Raw genomic sequence first — 27,039 nt, forward strand, 5'->3', positions numbered from 1 at the left:
GTATAAAACAGAGTTGGTATTCTAAATTGTTACGTTAGTTTGGAGATATCAGGCATTTCCAGAGTTTTAAGCTTAAAATCACTTTATGTAATAGATTGTATATAGTTTCATTCTAACCAACAAGTGAAGATCAATTATTATTGGGATTAATGTTGTAATCGTTGATTACCATCATAAATTATTTGCCTTAATTAGAGAGAAATGGATGCTTAGCCATTGTTTTGCCTGGTGGATTGCTTGTGTACCAGTTGGCATGTTTTACTCTTAGACACTGATTCCATTTTGCAAAGGGTTCTGGTCTTCTCCATCCAGATACAGAGACGTTTATTCACCATAGGAATGGAACTTTAATGTTAGATCAGACTAATTGGTATTTTATGGAAAGATCAGCAGGAATCAAATATACTTGCGCTGTGTCTGTTGGGCTGTATGTAATAGGATGTAGGAGACACCCGCCCAGGGGGGGGCACCTTTGGTGGTGCTGAAAGATCTAGTCCCTGTGTCTGCACAGCTTTGTGTGGGTTTTCATGTATTGAATGACATTTTCCTTTCAGTTGCATTTGAGTCTGTCTTTGGGTTCCGGAGGTGAGGAATCAGACAAAGAGAAACAGGAAATGATTGCAATTCATTCTGTGAACCTGCTGTTGAAAAGCATAGGTGCCACTCTGACTGACGTGGATGACCTCATATTCAAGTAAGACCCTTGTCAAAGTGTGTGTTGGGAACCACCCATACCCGAGGTGCTTTGGGATATTGATTCCAGTAGTGCAGTGTTAGATTAGAGAATGGATGAGTCTTCGTGCTTATGACTTGAAGAGTCTGGTCTGTGTCTAGTTACACTCCAGGCTCTAGGACAACAAGTTACAACTTTGGTTATTTGCGAATATTTAAAAAAACAAAAACAAAAACAAAAACAAAAACTAGGGTTGGGGATTTAGCTCAGTGATAGAGCACTTGCCTAGCAAGCGCAAGGCCCCAGTTTCGATCCTCCGCTCAAAAAAAGAAAAAGCGCAAAAAAAAAAAAAAAAAAAAAAACCTAAATTACTCTGAAGTGTATATTATGAATTGACTGTGTTTTACTACTGAGTTCTATTTTTTTAAATTAAATTTTCTCTTCATTTTACATACCAACCTCAGTTCCCTCCCCTTCTTCCCACCTACCTGCCTCCCATCCCACTCCCCATCCACTCCTCAGTGGGGAGTCAACAAAGTCTGGCATATCAAGTTGAGGTAGGACCCAGCCCCTTTCCCCTGTATCCAGGCTGAGCAAGGCATCCTTCCATAGGGAATGGGCTCCAAAAAGCCAGTTCATGCACCTGGTTCCACTGCCAGGGACCCCACAATCAGATTAAACCACACAACTGTTACCCACATTCAGAGGGCCTAGTTTGGTCCCATATAGCGTCCCCAGCTGTCAGTCCAGAGTCCGTGAGCTCCCACTAGCTTGGGTCAGCTGTCTCTGTGGTTTTCCCCATCATGATCTTGATCCCTCCACCCTGCTCATATGATCCCTCCTCCCTTCCTTCAACTGAACTCCAGATATTTGATGTAGGTTCTATGATGACAACTAGGATAGTCACCAATCTGACTACAGAGGAAAGCCAGCATAGGCACCCTCTCCATCATTGCTGGGAGTCTTAGATGGGGTCATCCTTGTGGACTCCTGGGAATTTCCATTTGGAAACGTGGCGGTGGGTGAGATTGCAGTGTGATATGTAGCAGAGTGTAATGAAAACCCCTCGTTGCTCTCAGGAGGAGGTTGTGTGTGCATGCCAGTTCCATCTGCGCTCCATAGCTGTCTGCTGAATGGAATAGTCCACAGTGGTATTGGAATAAGTGGTTACCTGAGAGAAAAAGCCCTTTTAGTTTATTTCCATCTCACTTGTATGCTAAGTTTCAGAGAAAACAAGGAGAAAAAATGGAAGACTCAAACTGAAAGACTTGAAAAGTTAAGGGCTGGGGAGAAAGCTCAGCTGGTGAAGTGTTTGAGGCCTGAGCTTGGTCCCCAGAACCCACACAAAATCCAGGGGTGGTGGTGTGCTCTTGTGTCCCAGTGCTGGGGAGGTGGAGGCAGGACAGTCCCTGGGTCCCAGTGTGCAGCCAGTCTAGTCTGCTTGGTCATTTCCAGACCAGTGTGAGAGCCTGTACCCTCCCCAAATGGCAGACAACACCTGGAGATTCCATGCAAGGGTGACTTCTGGCTCCACATGCTTGTGCACATACTTGCACGTGTACCCAGACTCATGGGAGCATCCCCCAAGCATTCACACACTCATGCACACTAAGAAAAGAAGTTATCAAATCTGAGTAGAGTTGTCCTTTTTTTTTTTTTTTTTTTTTAAGCAGTGAGAAAATCCCAGCGGAAAATACAAGATAGGTTTGATTATGTAAAAGTTAAGAACTTGAGCTGAAGATTTAGCTCAGTGATAGAGCACATACATGTGTACATGTGTGAGTGTGTGTGTGTGTGTGTGTGTGTGTGTGTGTGTGAGAGAGAGAGAGAGAGAGAGAGAGAGAGAGAGAGAGAGAGAGAGAGCATGTGTGTGTGTGTGTGTGTGTGTTGGAAGTCAAGTCTCTGAGTTTAATCTCCATGGCTGAAAAGAAAACAACAACCCTGGACACTTTTCTCAAAACCAAGCTGTGGAGTAGGATGGTAGATGGGGCACAGAGATGGTTCTAGTCCCAGGGTTAGACACAGAGCAGCCAGACTGTGTGGAGGCATCACAGAAAGAAAAGAGAATGGCAGGCAGGTCTTAGAGATGGCCACCATCATTATCAGAAATACATACAAATGAAGAGTTCAGAACATGAATAATTAATACTAGAGAGGGCTGAATTTAAAAAATGGGTACTTTTGCTGGGCGACGGTGGCACACACCTTTAATTCCAGCACTTAGGAGGCAGAGCCAGGAGGATCTCAGTGAGTTCCAGGCCAGCCTGGTCTACAGCGTGAGATCCAGAACAGGCACCAAAACTACACAGAGAATCCTTGGCTCCAAAAACCAAAAGAAAAGAAAAGAAAAGAAATGGGTACTTTTAAAAATTCTGATTATATGAATGGAAACTTATATGTATATACATACATACATACATACATACATATCATATATGCACATATGTAGATACACACATAGATGCCTTCAGGGTTTTTGTTGTCGACCACTCAGTAGTTTTTGGGTGTGTGTTTGTTTGTGGTGAGATTCAGTTATAAAATGAACTGAATTGCAACCCAAGAGATATCCCCACAGTGTACCTGCCAACACCCTTTATTATAACAACCTTGGGTGTATCTGAAAACAGGATTGTTCTCTGTGACTCCACTGTGTGATGGATGCTACACACTCAGTCAAAAGCTTGTGGAAATTTTGAAAAAAATTATAAAATGCATACTTTAGCAATATAAATACACAATTCATAATGTCGAGTTTAAAAGTGACATACAGAATGTTTTTGGCTGCATGGAAAAGGAAAGAAAGAACCCAAAGTAGGAAGCAATAAGAAAAAGCTTAAAAATGGAGATGTCATTTTATCATTTTATCATTATTTAAAGGTTTTATGTGTGTGTATGTGCGCGTGTGTGCTCACATGCACTCCCTGCTGCGGATAAAACCAGGGCCTCACACATGCTACACAAACACTCTTAACACTGTGCTACATCTCCAGCCCTGTGGTTGACTTTTTAAAACTGTTTTCCTATTTATTTATTATTAATTAGTTAATTAATTAATTTCCTTATATAAATTCTTACATGAGAATTACTGTTTTTGTAACAATTTTGTTACCATAATATTAAGATACCAACCATAAATTAAATGTTACTGGAATTAGCTGCCACTAAAAGTTTCCTTCTACTCAGGATATTGTTGTAGTAGCCTTAACTCTCCCTTGTCTCCCTCAGACTTGCTTATTATGAGATCCGCTATCAGTTTTACAAGAGAGATCAGCTCATGTGGAGTGTTGTTAGACACTACAGTGAACAGGTAACTTCCTGCTACAGTAGCCTGTGAACACACTTCATAAAGTGGGTGGACGAGAGAGGCGTGTGTGGGAATGTCGTGGTTGACTTCGGTCTTACCACTCTGTGGCGTTCTCTGTTGATGTTGGCTATTTGGGACAGGCTCTCGTGCAGTCCAGCTGGCCTTCAGCATTACAGCTGAGGCTGTCCTTGACTTCCCAGCCTTCCTTTCTCACTCTCCCCAGACCTGGGTTTACAGGCGTGTGCCATCATACTCAGCATTGCTTAGTGGTTGTCTTAAGTGTCTGATTCAGTTCTTTTTTAAAAGTGAGTTTTACTCTAGATTAACTTGCGTTTATTTCATTACGATATAAAGGCTCAAACATCATTTTATGTGGATCTTACAATGAACTGATTTCTTTCAGTGTAGCCTAGATGTCCATATCAAGATGGGATATCAGATATTCTTAGTAATTCTAATTTTTCCTCTTGAACATTTCATACATGCATATAATGTTTTGATTAAATCCACTCCCTCATTTCCTCCCTTCCAATTCCTCCTTACCCACTTCCCCCCCTCCCTCCCTCCCTCCCTCCCCATTGAATTCACTTAGTGCTGCCAGTGTGCATGGGTGTGGGACCATCTACTGGAGTACGGGTAGCATCTCAGTGGCCAAATTTCTGATGAAAAATGACTCCCTTCCCTCTCCCTGCAGCCGTCAGTTGCCAAAGTTTCTCAGTGATGGGTGGGACTTCATGGGCCACTCCTATCCCTGTTGGGTTTTGGCTGGCTTGTTGTTGTGCAGGTCTTGTGCCCACAGCTAGTTCTGTTTTGCTAGCTTGCCTTTCCATTACACACTTTAAAATGTTTTCTTCCAGGGCCCCTTTCCTTTTTCAATGATACCTTTACCACTTCAGGAAATGTAAAATGCAGGCTAGGGGTTTGTAAGAGGGCTTCTCAGCCAGCTTCCTCCTGTGTATCAGGTACTGTGTGAGTTGGGTATGTAGGCAAAGGAGGGGGCAGCATTACAGGCCACTCCGGTACAATTGCTGCACAGAACTGCAGGGGTGCATTCATCTTTCCATCCTCTGCTGGAAGATCACTCTTCTTGTGATGCACGTGGACAATAGGTTCAGACAAGTATACATTTTCCTTATTTTGCCTTAATTATTAATGGTTGCCTATATAATTTAATAGTAACAAAACAATAAAGACAGCCAGCAGCCATTGAATTTTATATTCCTTTACTGTGCATGATCTTCCATGCAAGGTCAGTGTAATCTTCCATTTTGCAGCTGGGAAAGCCAGGATTAACAATTCATATGACTGCTAAATGGCAAATGTCTCAAACTCCTAGCAGTTTGATATAAGGCACACGCGATGGGGTATCAGGTTGTAGAGGCGCTGGTGGTTATTGTGCACACTGTCCTTTATCTCTGTTTTTCCTGTCGTCCCCTCCTCCTGTTGCTTCCTAACGTTTCTTCAGCATCTGGGAAGGACTTAGCTGACTGTCTTTTCTTCTGTAGTTCCTGAAGCAGATGTATGTGCTTGTATTGGGCTTGGATGTGCTTGGAAACCCGTTTGGACTAATTAGGGGCCTGACAGAAGGAGTTGAAGCACTGTTCTATGAGCCCTTCCAGGTACTGGCTTGTTGTTTATCTACCTGTATACAAAAGCAGATGTCCTGCTGTCCAGTGACAAGTGTTTGTATTTTAACTCTATATGTCAGTGGAATAATGTTCAAATAACTTTAAAAAAGTTTTTGGTTTTTGTCGAAAGTACTTTTGGTGACATTGAAAGATCGTTTACATTCAGATGAACACATCTAATGTTTATCCAGGCCATGAAGAGTGCCTGAGGTTCGGGTATCCAGTGCAAGTGTCTGAGAGCTTGGTAGAGTACAGACAGCTTCTGCTGCTGTGGAAAGGACAGAGTGAAGTCTTAGGAACCAGCTGTCCACGTTGGGGCTCTCATCCCACGTATCCACTTTGTTTCAAGAGTCCAGAAGGCCAAAGTCATGGAGTTTTAGAAGGACCATGTGGAGAGAATGAGGGAGGGAAGAGAGCCCCGCACTGTGGACCCATCCTATGAGCACAGCTGTCTTCTCACTCCAGTGGACATTTGCCCTGGGAAGCCAGCTTCATGTTGTGGTCAAAGCCAGTGGTTCCCACCTGTGCAATGTTCATCTTGTTGAATCTGCTGAGATTTTGTGGGTTGAAATTATTTTTAACCACAGTCAGTGTAAATCTATCAGTATTTAAGAGGTGGAGTAAAAATGGTTTCATTTCAGTCCTTATGGATTTTTATACATTCTTGGTCTTCCTGGAATCTCTGTAATGCTAGGTTAAAAGTCTCACACTTACTGAAGTTTAATACTCAACCTTTTTTTGGATCAGGGTGCTGTTCAAGGTCCTGAAGAATTTGCTGAAGGATTAGTGATTGGGGTGAGAAGTCTCTTTGGACACACAGTAGGTGAGTATGACCTATGTGTTTATGTGTACGTCATTATTACTCCAAAGTACATTGTCTATGGAAAGCAAGTGGTTATATGTAATAAGAGAGAGTTCACCTTTCTATTAATCTCTCTTAAAGCACATTTCCTTTATTTCAACTGAGGCATGACAGTGGTGGCCTCCTGGACTCTTAATGTTCATAAATTGGGTGATTGTGCTTTAAAAATGGTGTTAGTCCACTTGATAGCAAACAGTCATAGTAATTTTCCATTTGCATATGAGAGCTTGGTAGAGAGATCTGCAGGTCCCTGTTTAAAGCTGGTGGATGCTGCTGCCCTGGCCATGACTCACTGACTTCTCTGTGTGCACTCTGTAGGTGGTGCTGCGGGAGTCGTATCTCGAATCACAGGTTCTGTTGGGAAAGGCCTGGCAGCAATTACAATGGACAAAGAGTATCAGCAGAAAAGAAGAGAGGAGATGGGTCGACAGCCTAAAGATTTTGGAGACAGTCTGGCCAGAGGAGGGAAGGGTTTACTGCGTGTGAGTCTCCTGTTGAGTCTTCCGGAATCCACCCCAGACGCACTGAAGCTGTTAAATTAATGCCACCATCTGCTTTATGGGCCTTTCTGATATGAATTTCCTATGATTTAATATTTGCAAAATCAAAGTGATCGTTTTTATGTGTGTGTGTTGTTCACTGTCAGGAAGTCCTCAAATCTTAAAAAAACAAAACAAAACCCAGGAAAACAAATGTAGTGTGTCTATGGAGACCTCTAGTGGTTGGTGTAGTGTTAAGCACCTTCCATTTGCTAGGGGACTGATGATGGATTTCTCTTGCAGGGAGTTGTTGGTGGGGTGACTGGAATAATAACAAAGCCTGTGGAAGGTAAGTAGAGAACACTTTCCTACTGCGCAGAGGTGAAGGGTGTGGGCATGCTGTTGCTTCCTGGTGTTTGAGAGGATTACCGACTAAATTTTATATTATAGTCCTGATCATTAATATATTTGAATGGTGTTCTCATCAAGGCCAACAGCAACTAGATTCTCTGAGGCCCTCAGTAGCAGTTGATGTGGATTAGTTGTATATATTCATCCTGTGATAAAAACACCTGCTTTTTAGTGCATTCTATCAAAATCCTTCTTTCTTTTCAGAAATTGGAGAGCTAAATCTAAAGTTTAAATGTAATTCAAAAGATCCCAAATAACTAAAGTCTTGTTAAAAGTGAAAAAAGCAATGTTGGAGGACTCCCATGTCCTAGCAGTGTTGTGTGTTCTGCTTTTAAACATTGCGGCATGAAGCCACAGTAAGCTTACATGGCATGATGCTGTCATGAAGGCAGACGTGTAGGTCAGTGAGCTTTTGCAGGTCCCTGAGATGGGTGCTGAGATGATCTGGCAATGGCTTCAGCAGATGGCACATGTGCATGTGGAGAACAGTAACCATCCCTGATAGACACTGTGAAAATAAACCCAGAATGGTTGAAATGCTGGAGTGTGAGAGCAAAACAGGACGGAGAAGCAGACGAGCAGCTAGTGCAGTGGTTGGCAGAGCCTTTCTAGACAGGACACAGGGTGTGGGTCACAGAAGAAAGGTCGAGAAGGTGCACTCACCAAGGTGTACATTTTTATGTGTTGAAGAGTACCATGAAGAAATAAAAAGGACAGCTTGCCAAAATTAAAAATATATATGCCTTGAAAGAATATTATCAGAAAAGGGAAAAAATCCACAAAATGGGATAAAAGTTTTGTGAACTATATTTGATCAGAGATTGATATATTGACTGTAGAAAGAACTTGCACAAGCTAACAATAAGAAGATAACCCAACTTAAAATGGGCAAAGGATCTGAATAGACTTTTTCCTCAAGGAAGATGTGCAAACGGTATATTTCATTAGTCATCAGGGAAGTGTGGATTGTAAATCAAAACAAGAGCCCATGTAACATCTGTCAGGATCCCTAAAGTCAGGTTAGTGAGAGTGTGGGGAAGCGGGAGTCTTGATGGGCTGCAGTTAGGAGCATGTAGTAATGTAGTCACTTAGAGGAGAACATTCTGCCTGTCCATCCACAGTCACACATGGAGGGACCACGAATCAGCCAGGAACCCTAAAGCGTTGAAAACAGACATTCAAATAAAATCTTACATGTGAATGTTCATAGCTTCATCTTTCATTGTAGCAAAAACATGGAAAGACTGTATCACCAAGGCATGACTAAATAAACTGTGGCATAGCTGCTCCATGGAATATTATTCAGCCATACACAGAAACAAAGAAGTAATTAATACATGCCGCAATATAGATGAATTTAGAAAACATGATGCTAAGCAAAAAATAGCCCAGTCCTTACAGACAGTACAGCGAAAGCTACTTGGGTGCAGTGTGCAGAGGAGCAGCTCCACAGGAAGTCTTCTAGGTGATTGCCCAAGTCTGAAGGGGACCAGGGAAGAGAGGAGGCAAATTGGATAGGTTCAGATGAGGAGGTGGGGAAAGTGGGAAGTGATGAACTGTAGGCACAGTGTTTTTCTGAGACAACAAGGGTTTTCTAAAATTGATTGTAATGATGTGCAGTTCTTAATACACCAAAAGCACTTAATTTGTATAATGGGACATTTTACAGTGTGCGAACAGAGTTTTCAATAATTGTGAGTTGTTTTAAATATACTGCTTGGATGTCCTAATGCTTGTGATGGAATGCGTGCTTTCTGGTAAGTTCTTAGACCTCTCAGGCATGGTTGCTGACTGAGCGGAATCAGTGCCTCAGTTCTGTGCGGACCTCAGGGTCTTCTGGGACTTGCTGCTCACCCTTAGCATAAGCAACTGCTGCAGCAGAGTTGGCTTTGGCCCAGGAATCTGCTTTAGGAGGCTTGGAGAGAAGCCATGTTATCATGTTAAGATGAAATGTGATTCCTTCCACCCCCAGATACATAAATACTCGCGGCTTCTGAGTTGGCTTGGGGTTTTGTTGAGTTCAAACTTGCTGACCTTAAACTATCATTGCGTATTCATTGCCTTTGGTTTCCCAAAGGTGCCAAGAAGGAGGGCGCTGCTGGCTTCTTTAAAGGAATTGGAAAAGGACTCGTGGGTGTTGTAGCTCGTCCGACTGGTGGAATCATAGATATGGCTAGCAGCACCTTCCAAGGCATTCAGAGGTAACCATCTCCACACGGTGTGGAGGGGTGTGTCTGTTGCTTCTGGGTATTTATGAATGGGCTGGGAATTTAGTCTGTTCTTGAGGCTCTTGAATCTAATTGGAAGCCATGGGGGCTTTATAAGGCAAAGGGCCGTGGAAAGGACTACAAAACGTAAGCCTTATGGCCCAGTCTTCATTTTTTCAGAGCTTTAAATGTGCTTCCCTTAATGCTAGGCACTGATAGCAAGGATACAGAGTGTCCAGGACCTTTCAGAACTTGACATTTTCTTTCTGTAAGAAAAGGGATGGCTTAGAGTCCATCAGGCAAGGCTTTAATAATTTTCTTCTTCACTTTGAATGAGTAATTTGTAATTTACAAGTTACAGTTTTTACTCCTTTATTTGTGAGTTTGACCAACATAAATTTGTCTGATTTTGAAAGAGTCTCACATCTTATGTGGTACCTTATTCAGGGTAGCAGAATCGACTGAGGAGGTGTGCAGCCTGCGTCCACCTCGCCTGATCCACGAAGATGGCATCATTCGTCCATATGACAGGCAGGAATCCGAGGGCTCCGACTTATTTGAGGTAAATTCTGCTCTTCATGTTGTGAGATGGGAAGGGTCTAAGATCAAGATCTCACGGGTGGTTTTTCAAGTCCCCGGTCATGAGTCTTTGAAGGAATCTCCATGGTTTGTAGAGTAGCATGTATTGTTGTGTATGATGACCTGGCAGGTAAGGAGAAGTAACTGGTAACTATTTTCTGCACGGGACAGGAAAAAGGCACAAGGCTTTTTTTGTGCAGAGAAGACTGTCTTGAAAGGAGCTGTTGACTGCTTCTCTGTCTCAGTAGCAGCTCTTAGTTCCTGTGCTCAGTTTTGGCTTCTTGCTTTGTGGCTAATTGTTGGAATTCCTCTGCTTCCTTTGCTCTCAGTCAAATGAACGTATTCCTCTTATTGTGAAAAATCTAAGTTTATTCTGGTAAACAGGACTGGAGAAGAGAAAAAGAGATTATACACTTATATCTACATTATAATCTCATTAGACATTTAAAAATTCATATATTTTGGCATTTTGTTTTGGTTATAGTTTCATTATACTTAAATAATATGTACATACTTAAATGGCTATTCTCCCAGACTGGCTTTCCCTCAACAGAAACGTACTAATATTTTTGTACTTTATGATAGAGACTTAATTATTCTTAGCCTTTGGTTTTCATTGTATATGATTGATTACATTTTATCTTTTTGTACACTTCTAACTTTATTTTCTTTCTTTTTCTGCCTACACAGCAAGAACTGGAAACACAGGAGTAAATGTTTCCTGTACTGCCTGATTCCATCCTTAAAACTCAAACTACTACTATTAACTGTGTGTGACTCAGACTGGGTTAATTTTAATGAAATTTTCTCTTTAACTATCACTGCTGGCTGAACTTTTCCTAATAGTGGCTTGACGACAGTTGAAAGTTGTGACTTCTTGTAATTCTGCACATGTCTAAGAGGTGCAGGAAATAACTTGGCTAGTTTGGGGTTGTGGTCAAAGGATATTGGACCCAGAGCATATATTTTGCTACAGTTTTGGGAATTTGTCATTTTTGTGTATTAGGTTGTTCATGAACAGATAAAGTTGGGAAGGATGGTTCTATGCAGTGAGTGTCTCTTTATATTTGTGAATCTTGATGATGGAGTTATATAGGGTTCTGCTCCATATGTCACCAAACTTATTCATTATGGGACTACTAATAAGCAATGTGTAGCTTCTCTGAGCTGGTCCTTAGACCTGCGATGAGACCAGACAGGCACAGGAGTTGTAGGACGATGTTCCTTCAGTACTCTTCTTTCTGAGCTCTCTTACAGCACAATACATGAAGTGCTTTTGTGCAGTCCGTGCCCTTAGCCTTGAGCAGAATGCTTTTGGAAAACAGCCTCTTGGTTGGTTATGCTCACTTTGTAGTTACTGAATTTAATTATTGTCAGTGGACTCAGTAGCAGACCATGTAATTAGGCAAATTACCTTGGTGGCAGTTGAATGTATAGAGAACTTTACCTTTTAAAAACAAACTCTTTAGAGGCTGGGATGGTGGCTCAGTTGGTAAAGTCTTTACAAACAAGCACAAAGACCTGAGTTCAGATCTCCAGTACCCCTATAAAAGGCAGATGTGGTGGTGGTGGTATCTGTCTGTAACTCCAGTACTAGAGTAGGGGCTGGGAAACAGGCAGGAGCTGGGGCTCGCTCAGTGAGCACCAGATTTAGTGAGAGAGCCTGCTCACAAACAAAGCAAAAGAAAAGAGAGAGTAATGGAAGAAGATAGCTGATAGTGACCTTTGGACCTCCATACATATGTGTGTGCATGCCCTCATATACACATGCACAGACGTACTCATGCATATGCCACTGACACTTCATAAACTTCTTGATGTGAAAAAAATTAAATTGTCGTTTATACCCCCAGTTAACTCTCAAGTTATATTTTAATTTCTTTTTAAAATAAATGACGGAAATGTTTTTTTTTTTATTTTGTAATTTAACAGTGTCTTATCTAACAATTACAATTGAAAGTAGAAACCTCATCCCTAATATATGTTTGAAGATAGTGAAACTGTTAAGATGCAAACATTCAGTAGGATTCATTTTTTTAGGCAGGGTCTCACTGTGTGGCCTGGAACTCTCTGTTTTGACCAGGCTGGCCTTGAACTCACAGAGATTCTCTTGTTTCTGCCTCCCAAGTGCTGGAATTAAAGACATAAATTTATATGTTTTTAAACATATAGTTATAAAGGCCAATTATTTGAATGCTTTACATCTAAAAAAAACAATTTAAAGAGAAAATAGTTAATGTCCAACAACCAGACAATGCTAGACAGACAAAGAAATGACTTACATCATTGAGCTGCAGCACAGCTCACGTAAAATAGCACACACAAGGCCTGGGTTTGAACCCTGGACCACTATGTTCCCCTCAAAATAAAACTTCTGTGCTTTTGGGACCAAGGATAGAAAAACATGTAAATATTAACAGTAGCAAATAAATAAATAAAGAAAATAAAGAAAATCTCTTCTTGTGCCTGGATAACAGGGCATATGCACAGTGTTCCTGTGTGTGCAGCTTCTAGAGAATCAAGCACAATCTGTTGCTTCAGATGCTATAGGTTCTTGTGTCAGGGCCACAGTTTTTAGTTTTCCTGATTAGACTTCAAGTTTACTCAGACTTTTGTGAACCTCTGAAACCCAAGGTCTTTATTTATTGTGTATTTTTATTTTATTTTTTAGCTCTTTAGTGATTCCTGTGATTTCTCTTTTTTATAAATGTATGTTACTAAGCACAAAAAGGTTATTTTAGCTAAGCATATAGTCATCTCGTATGGCGTTTTAGTTACGATATCAGACAACTCTTTACACTTGACTATATTGTAATAATTATTGGAAGGGACAGAAAATAAGTTGCTGTAGGGTTTGATAGTTGGTTCCTGGGTGACTGAGAAGTTTAGTCCACTGCATCTCCTGCTCGCCCATCTTGCTGCAGTTAGCCAGTTGGATAAGAAGCAATTACTGGTTATTTAGACTCTGCTGGACTGACTCCATAAGGGAGTAAGTAGACATGTAACTATTGCAGAGTCTTAGAGTATTAGATTATATCCTCCTAGATCTTACTGTCATATTAATTTATTTGAAATAATTTATTTGGGGATCTTTATTTGGGGAGCCTTTTTAGCTTTTCTTCTTTTTACCTCCCAAGCATTCCTCTGTGTTCTCTACTACTTTGCTGTGAAAAGCCTTACTCACATGCCATGTGTATAGTCCACACCAGTATTCCCTTAGGAAATGCTGCTTATGCTGTACATGTATGTGTATGTATGTATATAGAGATGGGTTTTATTTATTATTTATTTTGCTTATGACTCTTATGGTCATACAAGATTTAAAGTGGACTTCCTTGCTTTTTTCTATCCAAGTGTGTTTTTCCATGTATGGAAATGTTTCATGAACAATTCTACCCCTCGCCTGTCTACCCACTGAGATAACCTTTGTGGTACTGTTGTATATCCGACTGTTCTCAGTCCCCTGTATCGGCTCCTGTGCTGTACTTGGTACTGTTAATTCTCTGATGAATACCGCTGTGCATTTGTATTTTGCCATTTCATGCCCTGTGCCATTTTCTTAGAACCGATTTGAAAGGGATGAGAGGGAATGGGCAAAGGAACCGTTATGTAGCAAAGTCTTCCTAAATTCCTTGTGCTACGTTGGAAAGAGAGCATCATTTGATTCAGTCTGACCTCCTGCTGCCCCTGGTGGCTGAGGGTCTTACTCTGAATTTCAGAGTCTACCAGATCTTTACTGGCACTGAAATGATATTTCTCAGTGTATCTTGGTAGTAAATTTCCCATTAAGGCTCTTGGAGGTTGAAGCACAGCTTGATTGATAACCAATGGGAATATTAGGAAAGAAGCCTGTGTCTCTGCCCCTCCAGCATCCCCGGCTTACACATGCATCCCCGAGCTCCAGCTCAAGGCACTACGTTAGTATAGTGTGCTAGTCCATTTTCCCATTTTCCCTGAAGAAACTGAGGTATTGATGGCAAAACATTGGAGCTAATTCCCAGGGGCAAACTGAATCAAGTGCCCATCTCCTCTGAGATGCATCCTGAAGATGCCACCTTAGTTCTATAGGAGTTCTCTTCCTTATTCATGGCTTTTGTGATCCTTGGTCATGGTTTTTCGTAATTGTCAAGTTTATGGGTTCCATCCCCAGCACCACAAATGAAGAAGGTACTTCAGCTTTGAAATCATACCACCAAGCATGCTTTCTCTGCTGTGCGCATGTGACTTTGTGATCCTAGTGCTGTTGGCGGTATGTTCTCAGTCCTGCAATGTGACGGGCTCCTTCATTCAGTGTGTCTGTCTGTCTTCTGTGTGTTATGCCCATGTATCATTTGATCTTTAATCATTTGCTATAGGTGAGATCAATAATAGTCTTTCATTAGTATGTGTTATAAAAACTGTTATTTTTAATGTGTATTGACTAATTTAAGTCAACCGTTTTAAGATACTTGAAAAAGAAAATAAATATTTTATTGGCTACAATTTATATTTGTTTTTTTTGTGCATTAGAAATAAACTGTGAACTATTTTGAAATGCTTTTTCAAACTATTTCGAAATTCTTCATGTCCATAATTGTCTATTTTAGTCAGAATACAATTTCATATGAAAAATGTTCCTTTTCAACTTGTGCTTAATCTATAAAACCAAATATAACCAAAGCCAGCGAATACCTTGGAGGTTTACCATTACATAGTACATAACCTTGTTCAAAGTGGTTGGGTCTTAGTATTTTGAAAATTACTGTCTTTCATGTGTATGTATGTGTGCCTGAGTGTATGTATGTGTACCATGTGTGTGTGTTTAAGCCTTTGGGAGCCAGAAGGAGGGCATCAGAGCCCTTGAAACTGGAGTTATAGGCGATTGTGAACTGCAGTGTGTGTGTTGGAAATAGAACCTGGGTCCTCTGAAAGAGCAGTAAGTGCTCTTATCCACCGAGCCAGCTCTCCAGCCCCTGGACCTTAGCTTTTAAGAAGGGTCACAAGCTTCACTCAGAGGAATTGAAAGAAAAATATAAACCATCTTCTGAAAAGAATTTCAAGACCATGATTTCTAAATATTGTGTTCTTTGGTGAGCAGTTTTATTAGACCCATCCAAGCCCTTGCCAGGGAGGGACCTTTAAGGACTGCTGAGACATTAATGTAACAGTTTTATACTTACTATATGTTTATATATTCTTAATTAAGATGTATGATTGCTTCTAGTTGATAGTTTCAAATCTCTTAAGTTACTAAGAACAAGATGTTTTTCATCAGATGCTCACCTGGTAAGCATTGAGTACATTTCTCTTTAAGGCAATAGTAAAAAGTAATTGATACTGTAAACAAGTTGTTTTCTTGCATCAGATGCCAATATGTAGTATTCTAGTTTTGCTTCTAATGTGCCTTTTCCAAACATTGGTTATCGACTATTACACAGATAGTATTTAAATATATATGGTTCCCAAGTCTTAAGTCTTGTTTCTTTTTCAGAACCATATCAAGAAGCTGGAAGGCGAGACCTACCAGTTCCACTGTGCTGTTCCTGGGAACAAGAGGGCAGTCCTTATGATTACAAACAGGTATTGGCATCCAGATGCAGCCTAGCTGCGTTCATGGGAGGGCTTCAGAGGCTGTAGTGACAGAGGAGTTGGAAAACTATACTTCAGGGACAAGGTGATCATTTTCATTCAGTCACAGAAACACAGTTCTAGATAGTTCTGAGAGCACATGTTCAGAGACCCTTATTCTGGAGATGCAGAAGCTAGGCCTACCTTGGCTTAGGGCTTATCCAGATGTGGCAGCTGCTGATGACCCAGTAGGAATAGCCTTCATCCTGCAGTGGTGATGTTATGGTAAGGAGTCACACTTCAAATTGAAGAAGTTGATATCACTTTCCCTTGTGAGGTTTTATTTGGGGAATTGACAAATCCCTTTTAAGGATGGTGTGGTTTCTGTATGCCCATCCAAGTTCCTTCTCAGTATTTTGGTAAGCACTTTTTCCAGAGAAAAGGGGTTTGTGCTTAAATATCAAACGTAATATCTCAGGATTTACTCTAGAAATAAACATCTCCAGATAACTACTGTAGATGAATGATTTTCTAAGTGCTATATTTTGTAGGATTAAAGCAAAGTGTTTAGAGTAGACACAGTCTGCCCTAGTTTCTTCCCTCTCCCTCTCTTTTACCCATCCTCCTTCCCTCCCTCCTTCTCCTGCTCCTCCCCTCCCTCCCTCCCTCCTTCCCTCTAATGTATCCATTCCATCTATCTGAGTTTTGGAAATCAAACCCAAGGTGTAATGATTGTTAAGTGAGTGTTCTTGAACTGAGCTGCAACCCAGCTCCTCACTGTTGGACCTGAATATACCTGGAAGAGAAGAAACATACAAGAAGGTGAACTACAGACTCCACACTTTGAACACGTCTTTCTAAAGAGGTTAACCAACCAGTCATATAAGGAAGGCTTCTTCAGTCATCTTGTTGACCCGTTAGTGGAGGTGTGACCACGGGAGCTGTAGAGATGGCTTGGTGCTTAAGAGCACTTGCTGCTCATGTAGAGCCCAGGTTCAGGTCTCAGCATCCCCACTGGGCTGATGCCTCTGACCTCCGTGGGCAGCTGCACATAAGTGCACATACCCACGAATACATACACACTTACAAATTAAAATAGACCTTCAAAAAGATCTGGAGTGGAGGCCGTGGAGACTCCATGCCAGGGTGTGTCACACAGGAGATGACGAGATTTGAACAGTGATACTTGGAGCAGGAAAGAGAATGGAGGCTGCAGGTACGGGAGAACAGCTGTTGATGGAGTGGTCAGAAGAAGAGGGAGCTTAGAATCACACAGGATAGGAAGCTGCATCTGGCACAAGGCCCTGATACCTGGTACTGAACTGGGCTTAGGGCCGGGGTGTGGGGCACTGGTTAGAGTGCTGTGTGGGTGTTGAAGGTGTCACATGAGGGAAGGCTCTGCTGGTTCTCGCTCTGCAAGGGCCAGGGGTGCTGGAGGTATCAGCCCCAAACAAGTCCAAAATTCTCCTGGCACCCCTTCTGAGAAACAGTGTCAGGGGCCTGCTCTAATTCTCCTGGACTACCAGGTTCGTTCAGGTCTGCCTTCTGAGCACCCAGAGTCTAGCCGTTTCCTCTCTCCCTTTACAACCACTGTCATAAGTGAGGCTGTCACTGTTTCCTTTGCAGCAGCTGCCTGTCTTAATTGTCTCCTCCAGACCCTGAGCCCCCACTCTCTTGCCTATCACTAGGAGTATGTCCAAAACAAAGAACCTTCTTGTGTCCAGTTACCCATAAGATAAAGTCCTAATTTCAAGATGACAGTGAATAAATATCACTCTAAAATTAGGCCTTCAGGTGATTTTCTCACCCAAGTGTATGTTTGGTATTCCAGCCACAGACCTCCACGCTCCTCATTTAGCCTTTCCTTTGGCTGGGGTTGGTGGCGAGGCCTGTTATTCCTGCTGCTTGGGAGAGAGAGTCCGGAAGATTGCAAGGTTAAGCCCTGATTAGGGTACTGAGTTTGGGGTAATGTTGTGAGACCCTGCCTCCAAATAAAGTGATAAGGGGCATGGGGCCATAACTGAGTGAGAGAGTGCTTGCCTAGCCTTTGTAAGGTCCTGAGTTCAATTCTCAGCACCGCACACTCAGTCCCTTCTTTTGAATACTTAATCTGTTGCTGTATCTATATTGTCTGAACAGTGACTGCCTCTCTCTAAAGAGATCTCCTTTTCAGTGATCAACTCGAACTCAACCCCATGCTGCCAGTACAGCCTGTCCCTCTCCAGTGCAGCCTGCTCCCTCTCCAATGCAGCCCACCCCTCTCCAGTGCAGCCTGCCCCCTCTCCAGCCTGTCCTCTCCAGTGCAGCCCGCTCTCTCTCCAGTGCAGCCTGTCCCTCTCCAGTGCAGCCCGCCCCTCTCCAGTACAGCCCCCCCCCTCTCCAGTGCAGCCCGCCCCTCTCCAGTGCAGCCTGTCCCTCTCCAGTGCAGCCCGCCCCTCTCCAGTGCAGCCTGCACCCTCTCCAGCCTGTCCTCTCCAGTGCAGCCCACTCCCTCTCCAGTACAGCCCACCCCTCTCCAGTGCAGCCTGTCCCTCTCCAGTGCTGCCTGCCCCTCCAGTGCAGCCCGCCCCCTCTCCAGTGAAGCCCTCCCCCTCTCCAGTGCAGCCCGCCCCCTCTCTAGTCAGCCTGTCCCTCTCCAGTGCAGCCCTCCCCCTCTCCAGTGCAGCCCGCCCCCTCTCCAGTCAGCCTGTCCTCTCCAGTGCAGCCCGCCCCCTCTCCAGTGCAGCCCACCCCCTCTCCAGTGCAGCCCACCCCCTCTCCAGTGCTCTGCAGCTGTGTGCCATTGTCTCCTGGGCTTGGTTTCCCTTCTAGGCACTGGGTGCCTCTCAAGCTGAGTTGGAAAGTTTGTTCTTTTCTTTGGCATGATTCCCTGGATGTTGTTTGATTTCACAAATCTGCATTTCTAGTTGTACTGTCTTTAATGGAGAGTTAAAATCAAGTATAGTTGTGTCAGGAATTAATCTGGCTCACTGGGAAATCAGTGTGGGTGTCCTTTAAGGATTACATATTTTTATTACTGTTGAGTAAAGCGAACCATCCCTCCTGTGACATACATCAGCGTTAAAATGCTCAAGCCTGGTATTTATTAGTAGGTCCGAAGTGCGTCTTTGCTGACATTTGGGTTTGTGACATTTCCTGCACCATCTGTCTTGGCTGGAAGGCGTAAGTGACTGACAGGAGGGAGCAATTAGGAATATTCCAAGTAAATGGTCTTCAGGGCCTTCTTTTCGCCTCCCAGATGAGGGTGCATCCTGCGCCTCTTGTGTTTCAAATGGGATTCCCTGCTCAGTTGTTTTGCTGGTTCAAAACCCGAAACAGCGGTACTGAATTCTTCCAGATTGACAGCAGGGGAAGTTTGAAAGTCTGTTTTGTTAGGTAGAGAATTATATTGCATTCCATTTGACATTTACATAGACTTTTTTTTTAATGAAAAGCATGCTTTTCTGTGAGTGAATGTTTTTTAATTTTTAAATTGTTTTCTTTATTCTTAAGAATTTCATGCATATATACAAGGAAATATGATCTTATCTGTCCTCCATTTCTCCCTTCCAGCTGCCCTTGTATCCTCCCCCAACATGCTCCCTTCTCAACTTCATGTCTCTCCACCTCTTTTTATTTCTTTTTTAATAATCCACTAAGTCTGATTTTTGCTGCTAGTATGTGCATGAGGAAGGACCATCCAGTGGAGTGTAGGAAACCTACCAGCGGCCATACTCAGAACAGAATGATTCTCCCTCCCGAGGACCACCCACTGCCAGGAGCTCCTCAGGAGTGGCCCTGGAGACCGGCTCCCGTCTGTGCTGGGATTTGAGCTGGCTGAACTTGTGCATGTCTTGTAATGGTAACCACGGTGGCTTTGAGTGTCTGAGGCAGTAGCCATGTCAAGTCTAGAAGACAGCATGTCACAGCATCCTCTCACCCTCCAGCCCTCCCTTTCTTTCTGCCTGCTCTTTCCTGAGTCCTAGGGCGAGGAGGTTGATAAGGATTTCCCATGCCTCTTCAGGCTGAGCCTCTGGTCCTCTGGTCCACACTCTTGTGTGGGTCAGTTTTGTTCTTTACTAAACACAGGCGGAATAAAGGATGGAGCTGAAATGTGGCTGTATGTGTTTTCTTTTCCAAAATAGGCGGGTACTGTTTATAAAGGAAGTTGAAATCCTCGGCCATATGTCTGTGGACTGGCAGTGTCTATTTGAAGATTTTGTGTGTCCTCCCGAAGTCAGTGAAAATCTGCTGAAGATTTCAGTGAAGGTAAGAAAATAGGAATCAGACCCTCAGAGCCCGGGAGTCACTCAGTCAGTGCTTTCTGGCTGCCTCACAGTTACAGAGGCAGACTGTCTGGAGGAACTGTGCCGTTGCTGTCTGTGTTAGTGCATGCTAAACTGTAAACAAACCTGACTAACTTTGTATAACGTTTATTCTGACACAGAGTGAAATGTCAGTTTATCTGCCAGAACCAGGTTGCTGGCAGCTACTTCCGCCTTTCGATAAAATTAAGCATTAGTGAGTAGGAGTTTTTCTTTCCTTATATCTATATCCATTTTGCTAGACTCTTAGACATTTCTAGAAGCATTCTCTTTGCTAAGCTTTTGGGAGACTACGTGCTTCAGTGAAAATTACTATTAGGTCTAAGGCCCATGGGATGTTCAACAGGTTGAACCACTTAAACTATGCAAACTTGGTGGCCGGAGTTTGATCCCAGAACTCTGGAGAGAAAGGACCCTGCAGAGTAGTTTTGACCTCTGCACTCATATTGTGGCCTGCACACCTACCTGCCACACACCACACACATAAGAGTTAAAAATAGACTAGATCTGAATAGCTCTGTTTATAATTTGGTGCACCAGAATGTGAATGTAACTTAGGTGTTGTGGTCCCTCTGTGTCTTCGCTCCCATCCCTTTGTAAGGATGGACATTCCATTCCACGGTAAAGCATTAGAGGAAGTGATACCTCATCTCTGCTGGGTTCTTGGTCTTAACCACTGCGGGGACACACACACACACACACACACACACACACACACACACACACACACACACTCACACACACTCACACACACTCACACACACTCACACACTATTCTAGATGTATTTTTATCTCTCTCAAGAAAATGTATACAATTGGCATCCTAAATATGGTAACTGTTATAGTGTCTTTGTTTAGCCTAAATAATAGTGGTATCATCCCCTTTACTGAAACTCTCCAAACAATATTTCCCACAAGAATCTAATAGATTTTAAATAAGTTTGAAATGAATGTCCTTTACTTCTCTTATTGGAGACATTTGCAAACAAAAGATTACCGAGTCAGCCTGCCCATTTGTGTTCTGGAGCAGATCCTTCCATAGTACAGAGTACCCTGGTAGGAAATGTAGTTTTGGAGCTGGGGCGACTGTCCTGTGCATATTTTATAGTTCCCTGGCTACTACCTATCTCTCACTTACTTTTCCATTGCTGTGATTAAACACCATGAGAAGGCAACTTTTAAAAGAAACAGTTTCATTTGGGGCTTACAGTTTCAGAAGGTGAAAGTCCATGATTCTGGAGCAAAGGCATTGTGGCAGGAAGAGCTGAGAGCTTACATCATGGTCTGATAGTTGGAAGCAGAGAGAAAGAGAGACCGAGTATGGTGCCAGTCTTTCGAATCCTCAAAGCCTGCCCAGTACACACCTCCTCCAACAAGGCCACACCTCCCAATCCTTCTCAAATAGCTCCACCAACTGGAGACCAAATATTCAAACATCTAAGCTTATGGGGGCCATCCTCATTCGAGCTACCACAGTACCTTGCCTTCACAGCAGTGGTGAGAACTGAGTCAATGTATTTTACATTTTCATGTATTGTCACACTGTAGGCTATTTATTGTTGCCTGCAGAGGCTCCTATTTTACACAGATAGGCCTATAAGTTCTGACTCTAGTGTGCAGTTGCTCCTCGTAGCAAGGTGATGTATTTCATATAGTTCTTGATTGTATGCATGGCATAGTATAGTGCTCATAAGGTAAGTTGACATGTAAGCATTCAATTAAACATTATGGTATTTTTTTTTTTCTTCTAGAGAATAATTTCTTTTCTCCCATTATTTCTTTTAAAACCAGGAACAGGGTCTCTTCCACAAAAAAGACAGCACCAGTCTAGGCTATCTTCGGAAAATTTACCTGAAGGATTCCATTACAGCAAAGGTAAACTATTTGTTTAACAACCCCCTCAAGATTTTGAACCGGCAGACCTTTACAAGCCTGTCATAGCTAGTAGCCATTATGTCTCACACACTCTTACTATTGGTAACCGTGCGTTGATGTGCTGCGAATAACAGACTCAACTCACCAAAGAGGAAGGGTTGTGGGTCACATTGGGTGGTGGCCTGGTCCTTGTCTAAACCTGTGTGGAGATTCTGGTGTCCCTGCCTCCCCTGCCCCTGGTGAGCCAGAGGTTAGCTCAGTAGTTAATGCCCTGTTTTGCCTTCCAGAGAGCATTTGGTGCCATTGAGAGCGCACAGTCTTCACGGCACCAGCAGAAGCTGATGAAGCAGCCTTCACTCAGGCTCCTGAGGCCCCACGTTCCGTCTTGACCACAGACTTTACAAGGCTGCCGAGAGGAAACAGTCACTTCAAAAATTCTGGAGAGAGAAACTTTCTAGCAACCCCTTAGATTTGTTTTCCTGGGAAATCCAGCACTGTGTTTTTCTTTCGGACTCTTAGTGTTGAGTCTTGGTTTTGCAACTCTGCATACATTAGGAGTTTGCTGCTGTACCATGTAGGTCAGACCTCAAAGAAACACCACTTCAGACTCTGAAGGGACTGTTCATTAATATTAAAATTGTGAGACAAAGGGTGCTGGGTTTGTTTTTAATTAGTCTTTACTGAAGAAAGGAGATTTTAAAATGAGTAGTGTGCTTTGAAAGGTTTTAACCAGACAAATAGTGGACTCTCTGACATTTGTTTAAAGGTAATTTGTGCAATAATTGACCCGAGAGAACACTTTTGGTAAACCAGGTAATTGACCAAAAAAAATGCCACCAAAGGGAGAGATGGCATTTTCTCTCTTCTTCTTTTCATGAAAATGTTATTTTTCTCCTAATAGGACGAGTTTTACATGGGTGCTTCACCCCGCCCTTTCCTTCTACTCACAGAATATGGGCAATCTGGAAGTTTCAGGCAGCCATGCTCTGTTGTTTATAGTGAGGCCCTCACTAGATGTCAGAGTGGGTGCTTTTTCAGGATGAGCTCACAGGCACAATTACATTCTGCTGGGAATTAAAAACAATGTACTATAAGCTTCTCAGCATTCAGAAATATGTAAAGCACAATATCTTTTTTATATTTCCAGAGATTTATTTTAGAATTTGAAAGACAGCTGAGGGTGCTGTAAGTTAACATATAATTCTAATGCATGCCTGTAAATGTCTTTTAAATATTTGCTAGGAGGAATAGAAACTCTCTCCTTGCTTTATTGTGTATGTTTTTGTAAAAGTCTGTATAGAGTTGGAAAACGGGTATTCCCTTTGTGGGTCAGTCAGCACAAGCCCCCGTCCTTGGTCCTCTCTCCAATGCGGGCCAAACCTAGGCTCCTGTTCACTCTGAGGGCCTTAGTCTCCGTGGATGAACCTTTTGCTTTGTTCAGGGTGTTGATCCTGGCGTTCAGTTGAAGCACGGAAGCAGTGATGAGATGAAGGTGTGGATGCTCTGGGCTTGCTCTGCCTTTGTTCAAGTGTGGTCATCCTTTCACCAGCCTGGGTCATGCTTTTAAGACGACACCAGAAGATTTCTTAATTCCCCACTGTTGCTCCCTGTTCCCCTAAGGAGAGTTGTTGGATTTTTCAGTTCCATTCCTTACCCCACTCTTCTTTCTTTCTTTTGATAGGGTCTCACAATGTAGACCGGGCTGGCCATTAACTCACTAAGACCTGCCCATCTGTGCTTCCCAAACGCTGGGATTAAGGATGTGTGCCACTGTGCCTGGCTTAATACTTTTATTCCTGTTAAGAAAATCATCACATATAAAACTGATAGCTTTAAACCTAACTGAACTTTCTAGAACTAGAAGGTGGCGATGAGCCTTCTAGCAAGTACAATAGCATCCCTTGTTTTTAAAACTGACTTGATCAGGAATTGGAATATCTGATTACGTTTTTCATGTTGGTCATAGCTGTTGATGGCACTGTCAGTATTTATGGCATTATTTTGCACTGTTGGTTTATTCCAGAAGCAACTGTGTAGAACGCTGCACTAAGAACAATTAAATCTATAAACTCACTGTCTCAGTTGACCACCTTCAACTATCTATGACATCTTTATCTGATACAATTTCCTGGGACAGAAGTGACCCACTGGTTGGATGTAATTAGGTATGTTGTATGTTTTTCTTTAAATGCATCTAGAGACTTGCTTATAAAGTTCTGAGAGAAATAAAACATTGCCACATTGTTTACATGTATGAGATCTCTGTGTTAAATACTGAAGTCACATTCTCTTCTCATTTTTCTCCCTTCCCTCTTCTGATCCCATAGTAATCAGAAGATAAGTGAAAGCTTGTGGGGGGCTTCACACAGTGCGAGTGAGGGAAAGCCTCTTCCTGGGCACTGAGCCCCTGTCCACACTGGAGCTGTGTGGCCTAGCTGCAGCACTCAGGAATGCACAGCTGCATTGCACTGAGCTCCTGCCTTGCATGAGTTCTCAGCCCCTCAGGAAGAGCCTCTATCTCTCTTCTTGGGAGACAGACTTCATGGTGGCGGGTTTGGACATGGGGTCTCTTCGCTGGTCTTGCAGATCTGGACTGTTTCTCCCCAGTCTTTTGCAACCCCCTTAGTCTTTGCATTCCTGACTCTGCACCGCTCCCGCTGGCCACTCAGGACCAGCCTGAAGGCCCATCCAGCGCTGGGTTATCGAGGAAGAGGAAGAGGAGGCTCACACAGGGCCTATAGTGAAGCAGATGCATCATAATCCAAAGAGAACAAAACATTGGAAGAACACACTTGGGCTTTCTAAGGAAGTGTGAGCTGGGATAAACTTCTTGCTTGTGCTTCCTGGGTGAGTGTTTTATTTTGAATTACACACAAGAGAATATGCCAATATCTTGTTGGTGCTTTGAGACTCTGAGGTGGGGACTCTCTGGGCATCTGTTTTGTTTGTTTATTTTAAAGAAAGCTCCATGTATGTTTCTAAGGCACAGCCAGAACTAAAAAGTAATAATCTGACTTTAGACAGGATCAGAAGGCGCTACAGATACCATTGCCAGTTCAAATGTGGCGTTGCAGTTAACTGCCTGAGCTGTAAGAACCATCTTCATCTTGGAGAGAGAAGATTCTTTTTTTAAAAAAAATTGTATGTACTCAGAATAAGTCCTGGTCCCACTGCCGGGGGCCTCATAAACAGATCAAGTCGTGCACTGTCACCCACGTTCAGAGGGCCTAGTTCAGTCCCATGCAGGCTCCCCAGCTGTCAGTCCAGAGTCTGTGAGCTCCCACTAGCTTGGGTCAGCTGTCTCTGTGGTTTTCCTTGTCATGATCTTGACCCCTCACACCCTTGTTCTTATAATCCTTCCTCCCTCCGTTCAACTGAACTCCAGGAGTGGCCAAGTGTTTGGCTGTGGGTCTCTGCATCTGCTTCTGTCAGTCACTGGATATGGGTTCTATGATGATAATTATAGTAGTCACCAATCTGATTACAGGGGAGGGCTAGTTCAGGCACCCTCTCCACTATTGCTAGGAGTCTTGGCTGGAGTCATCCTTGTGGGTTCCTGGGGATTTCCCTAGCACCAGGTTCCTCTCTGACCCCCTAATGGCTCCCTCTGTCAAGATATCTCTTTCTTTGCTCTCCCTCTCTGTCCCTCCCCCAACACAGCCATCTTGATCTCTCATGTTTCCACTGCTATCCCCTCTCATCTACCTTTATCCCCCAGTTTAGTCAGGAGGACTTGGCTATTTCCCCTTCTTGGGGCAATCCAAGCATGACCCTCTTAGGGTCCTCCTCTTTGCCTAGATTTTCTGGGGTTGTAGATTGTAGCCTGGTTATCTTTTACTTTGCATCTAATATTCACTTGTGAGTGAGTACATACCATGTTTGTCAGCATGACCCTCTTAGGGTCCTCCTCTTTGCCTAGATTTTCTGGGGTTATAGATTGTAGCCTGGTTATCTTTTACTTTGCATCTAATATTCACTTGTGAGTGAGTACATACCATGTTTGTCTTTCTGGGTCTGGGATGATTTTTTTCTAGTTTTTTTTTTTCCCCCTACAAATTTCATGATGTCTTTTACTGCTGACTAACACTTCATTTTCTTAATCCATTCTTTGGTCGAGGGGCATCTAGGTTGTTTCCAGGTTCTGGCTATTATGAATAATGCTGTTATGAACATAGTTGAGCAAGTGTCCTTGTGGTATGATTGAGTATTCCTTGGGTATATGTCCAAGAGTGGTATTACTGGGTCTTGAGGTAGGTTGATTCCCAATTTTATAAGAAACCGCCATACTGATTTCCACAGTGGTTGTACAAGTTTGCACTCCTACCAACAGTGGAGGAGTGTTCCCCTTTCTCCACATCCTTTCCAACATAAGCTATCATCAGTGTTTTTGACTTAGCCATTCTGACAGGTGTAAGATGGAATCTCAGAGTCATTTTGATTTGCATTTCCCTCATGGCTAAAGATGTTGATTACTAGCTTTTTAGAGCCCATTCCCTATGGTGGGATCCCTTGTTCAGCCTTGATCTAGGGGAGGAGGGGGCTTGGTCCTACCCCGACTTGGTTTGCCAGCCTGTGTTGACTACCTAAGGGAGGTCTTACCTCTATGAGGAATGGATGGGGGGGTGGAAGGAGAGAGATGAGGGGAGCAGGAGAAGGGGAGGGAGGGGGAACTGTGGTTGGTATGTAAAATTAAAAAGAATTTTAAAATAAAATGTAAAAAAAATAAAAAAGATAAATATATAAATTTTTATGACATTTATTGTTTTTGATGGGGTGTGTCAAGACTCATGCATGGCCAAAGGGTGACTGCAGGAGTCAGTCTTGGTTCTTTCCTTCCATCACGTGGGCCTCAAGGATTAAACTCTGGTTCTCAGGCTTGTCTGCAAACTTCTTACCTGCCGAGCCACTTAATGTCCCCACAAACAAGCTTGAAGAATAAGAGGTTCCTCATTTCAGAGTCATATGTCTTTGAGGAAGGAGGCCTTTTGATTGAACATTGCCGTGATTACTGTGGGTACTGCTAAGAGGAGTTCTGGGCATGTGTGTTTATTCTGGGAGGAGAATGGAACCTACTAGGTCAGAGGGACATAACTTTCCTCTGATGGTGATCATGTCCCTGGTGGTGACCATGCCTCTGGTGGTGACCATGCCCCTGGTGGTGACCATGCCC

At 42.9% G+C, this 27,039-nt stretch overlaps 1 protein-coding gene across 3 annotated transcripts in view; it reads left to right on the forward strand.

Annotated features, from left to right (window-relative positions):
• The window catches only part of Vps13c (vacuolar protein sorting 13 homolog C), a 160,202-nt gene extending 136,083 nt beyond the window's left edge, over positions 1-24,119 (forward strand). For 2 of the 3 annotated variants that reach the window (XM_036193188.1, XM_036193189.1), the window contains 12 exons: positions 555-694; positions 3,899-3,980; positions 5,483-5,596; positions 6,353-6,428; positions 6,786-6,949; positions 7,250-7,295; positions 9,435-9,558; positions 10,012-10,126; positions 15,614-15,702; positions 19,815-19,938; positions 21,786-21,869; positions 22,157-24,119. In XM_036193188.1, the coding sequence (XP_036049081.1) occupies positions 555-694; positions 3,899-3,980; positions 5,483-5,596; positions 6,353-6,428; positions 6,786-6,949; positions 7,250-7,295; positions 9,435-9,558; positions 10,012-10,126; positions 15,614-15,702; positions 19,815-19,938; positions 21,786-21,869; positions 22,157-22,258 (1,260 nt within the window). In that variant the 3' untranslated portion in view covers positions 22,259-24,119. Of the gene's footprint in view, positions 1-554; positions 695-3,898; positions 3,981-5,482; positions 5,597-6,352; positions 6,429-6,785; positions 6,950-7,249; positions 7,296-9,434; positions 9,559-10,011; positions 10,127-10,833; positions 11,186-15,613; positions 15,703-19,814; positions 19,939-21,785; positions 21,870-22,156 lie in introns of those variants that run through there. The other variant, XM_036193190.1, reaches the window with a different exon arrangement.
• The last annotated feature ends 2,920 nt before the right edge of the window (positions 24,120-27,039 follow it).

The sequence above is a fragment of the Onychomys torridus genome, chromosome 7 (genome assembly GCF_903995425.1).
Source record: "Onychomys torridus chromosome 7, mOncTor1.1, whole genome shotgun sequence".
NCBI lineage: Eukaryota > Metazoa > Chordata > Mammalia > Rodentia > Cricetidae > Onychomys > Onychomys torridus.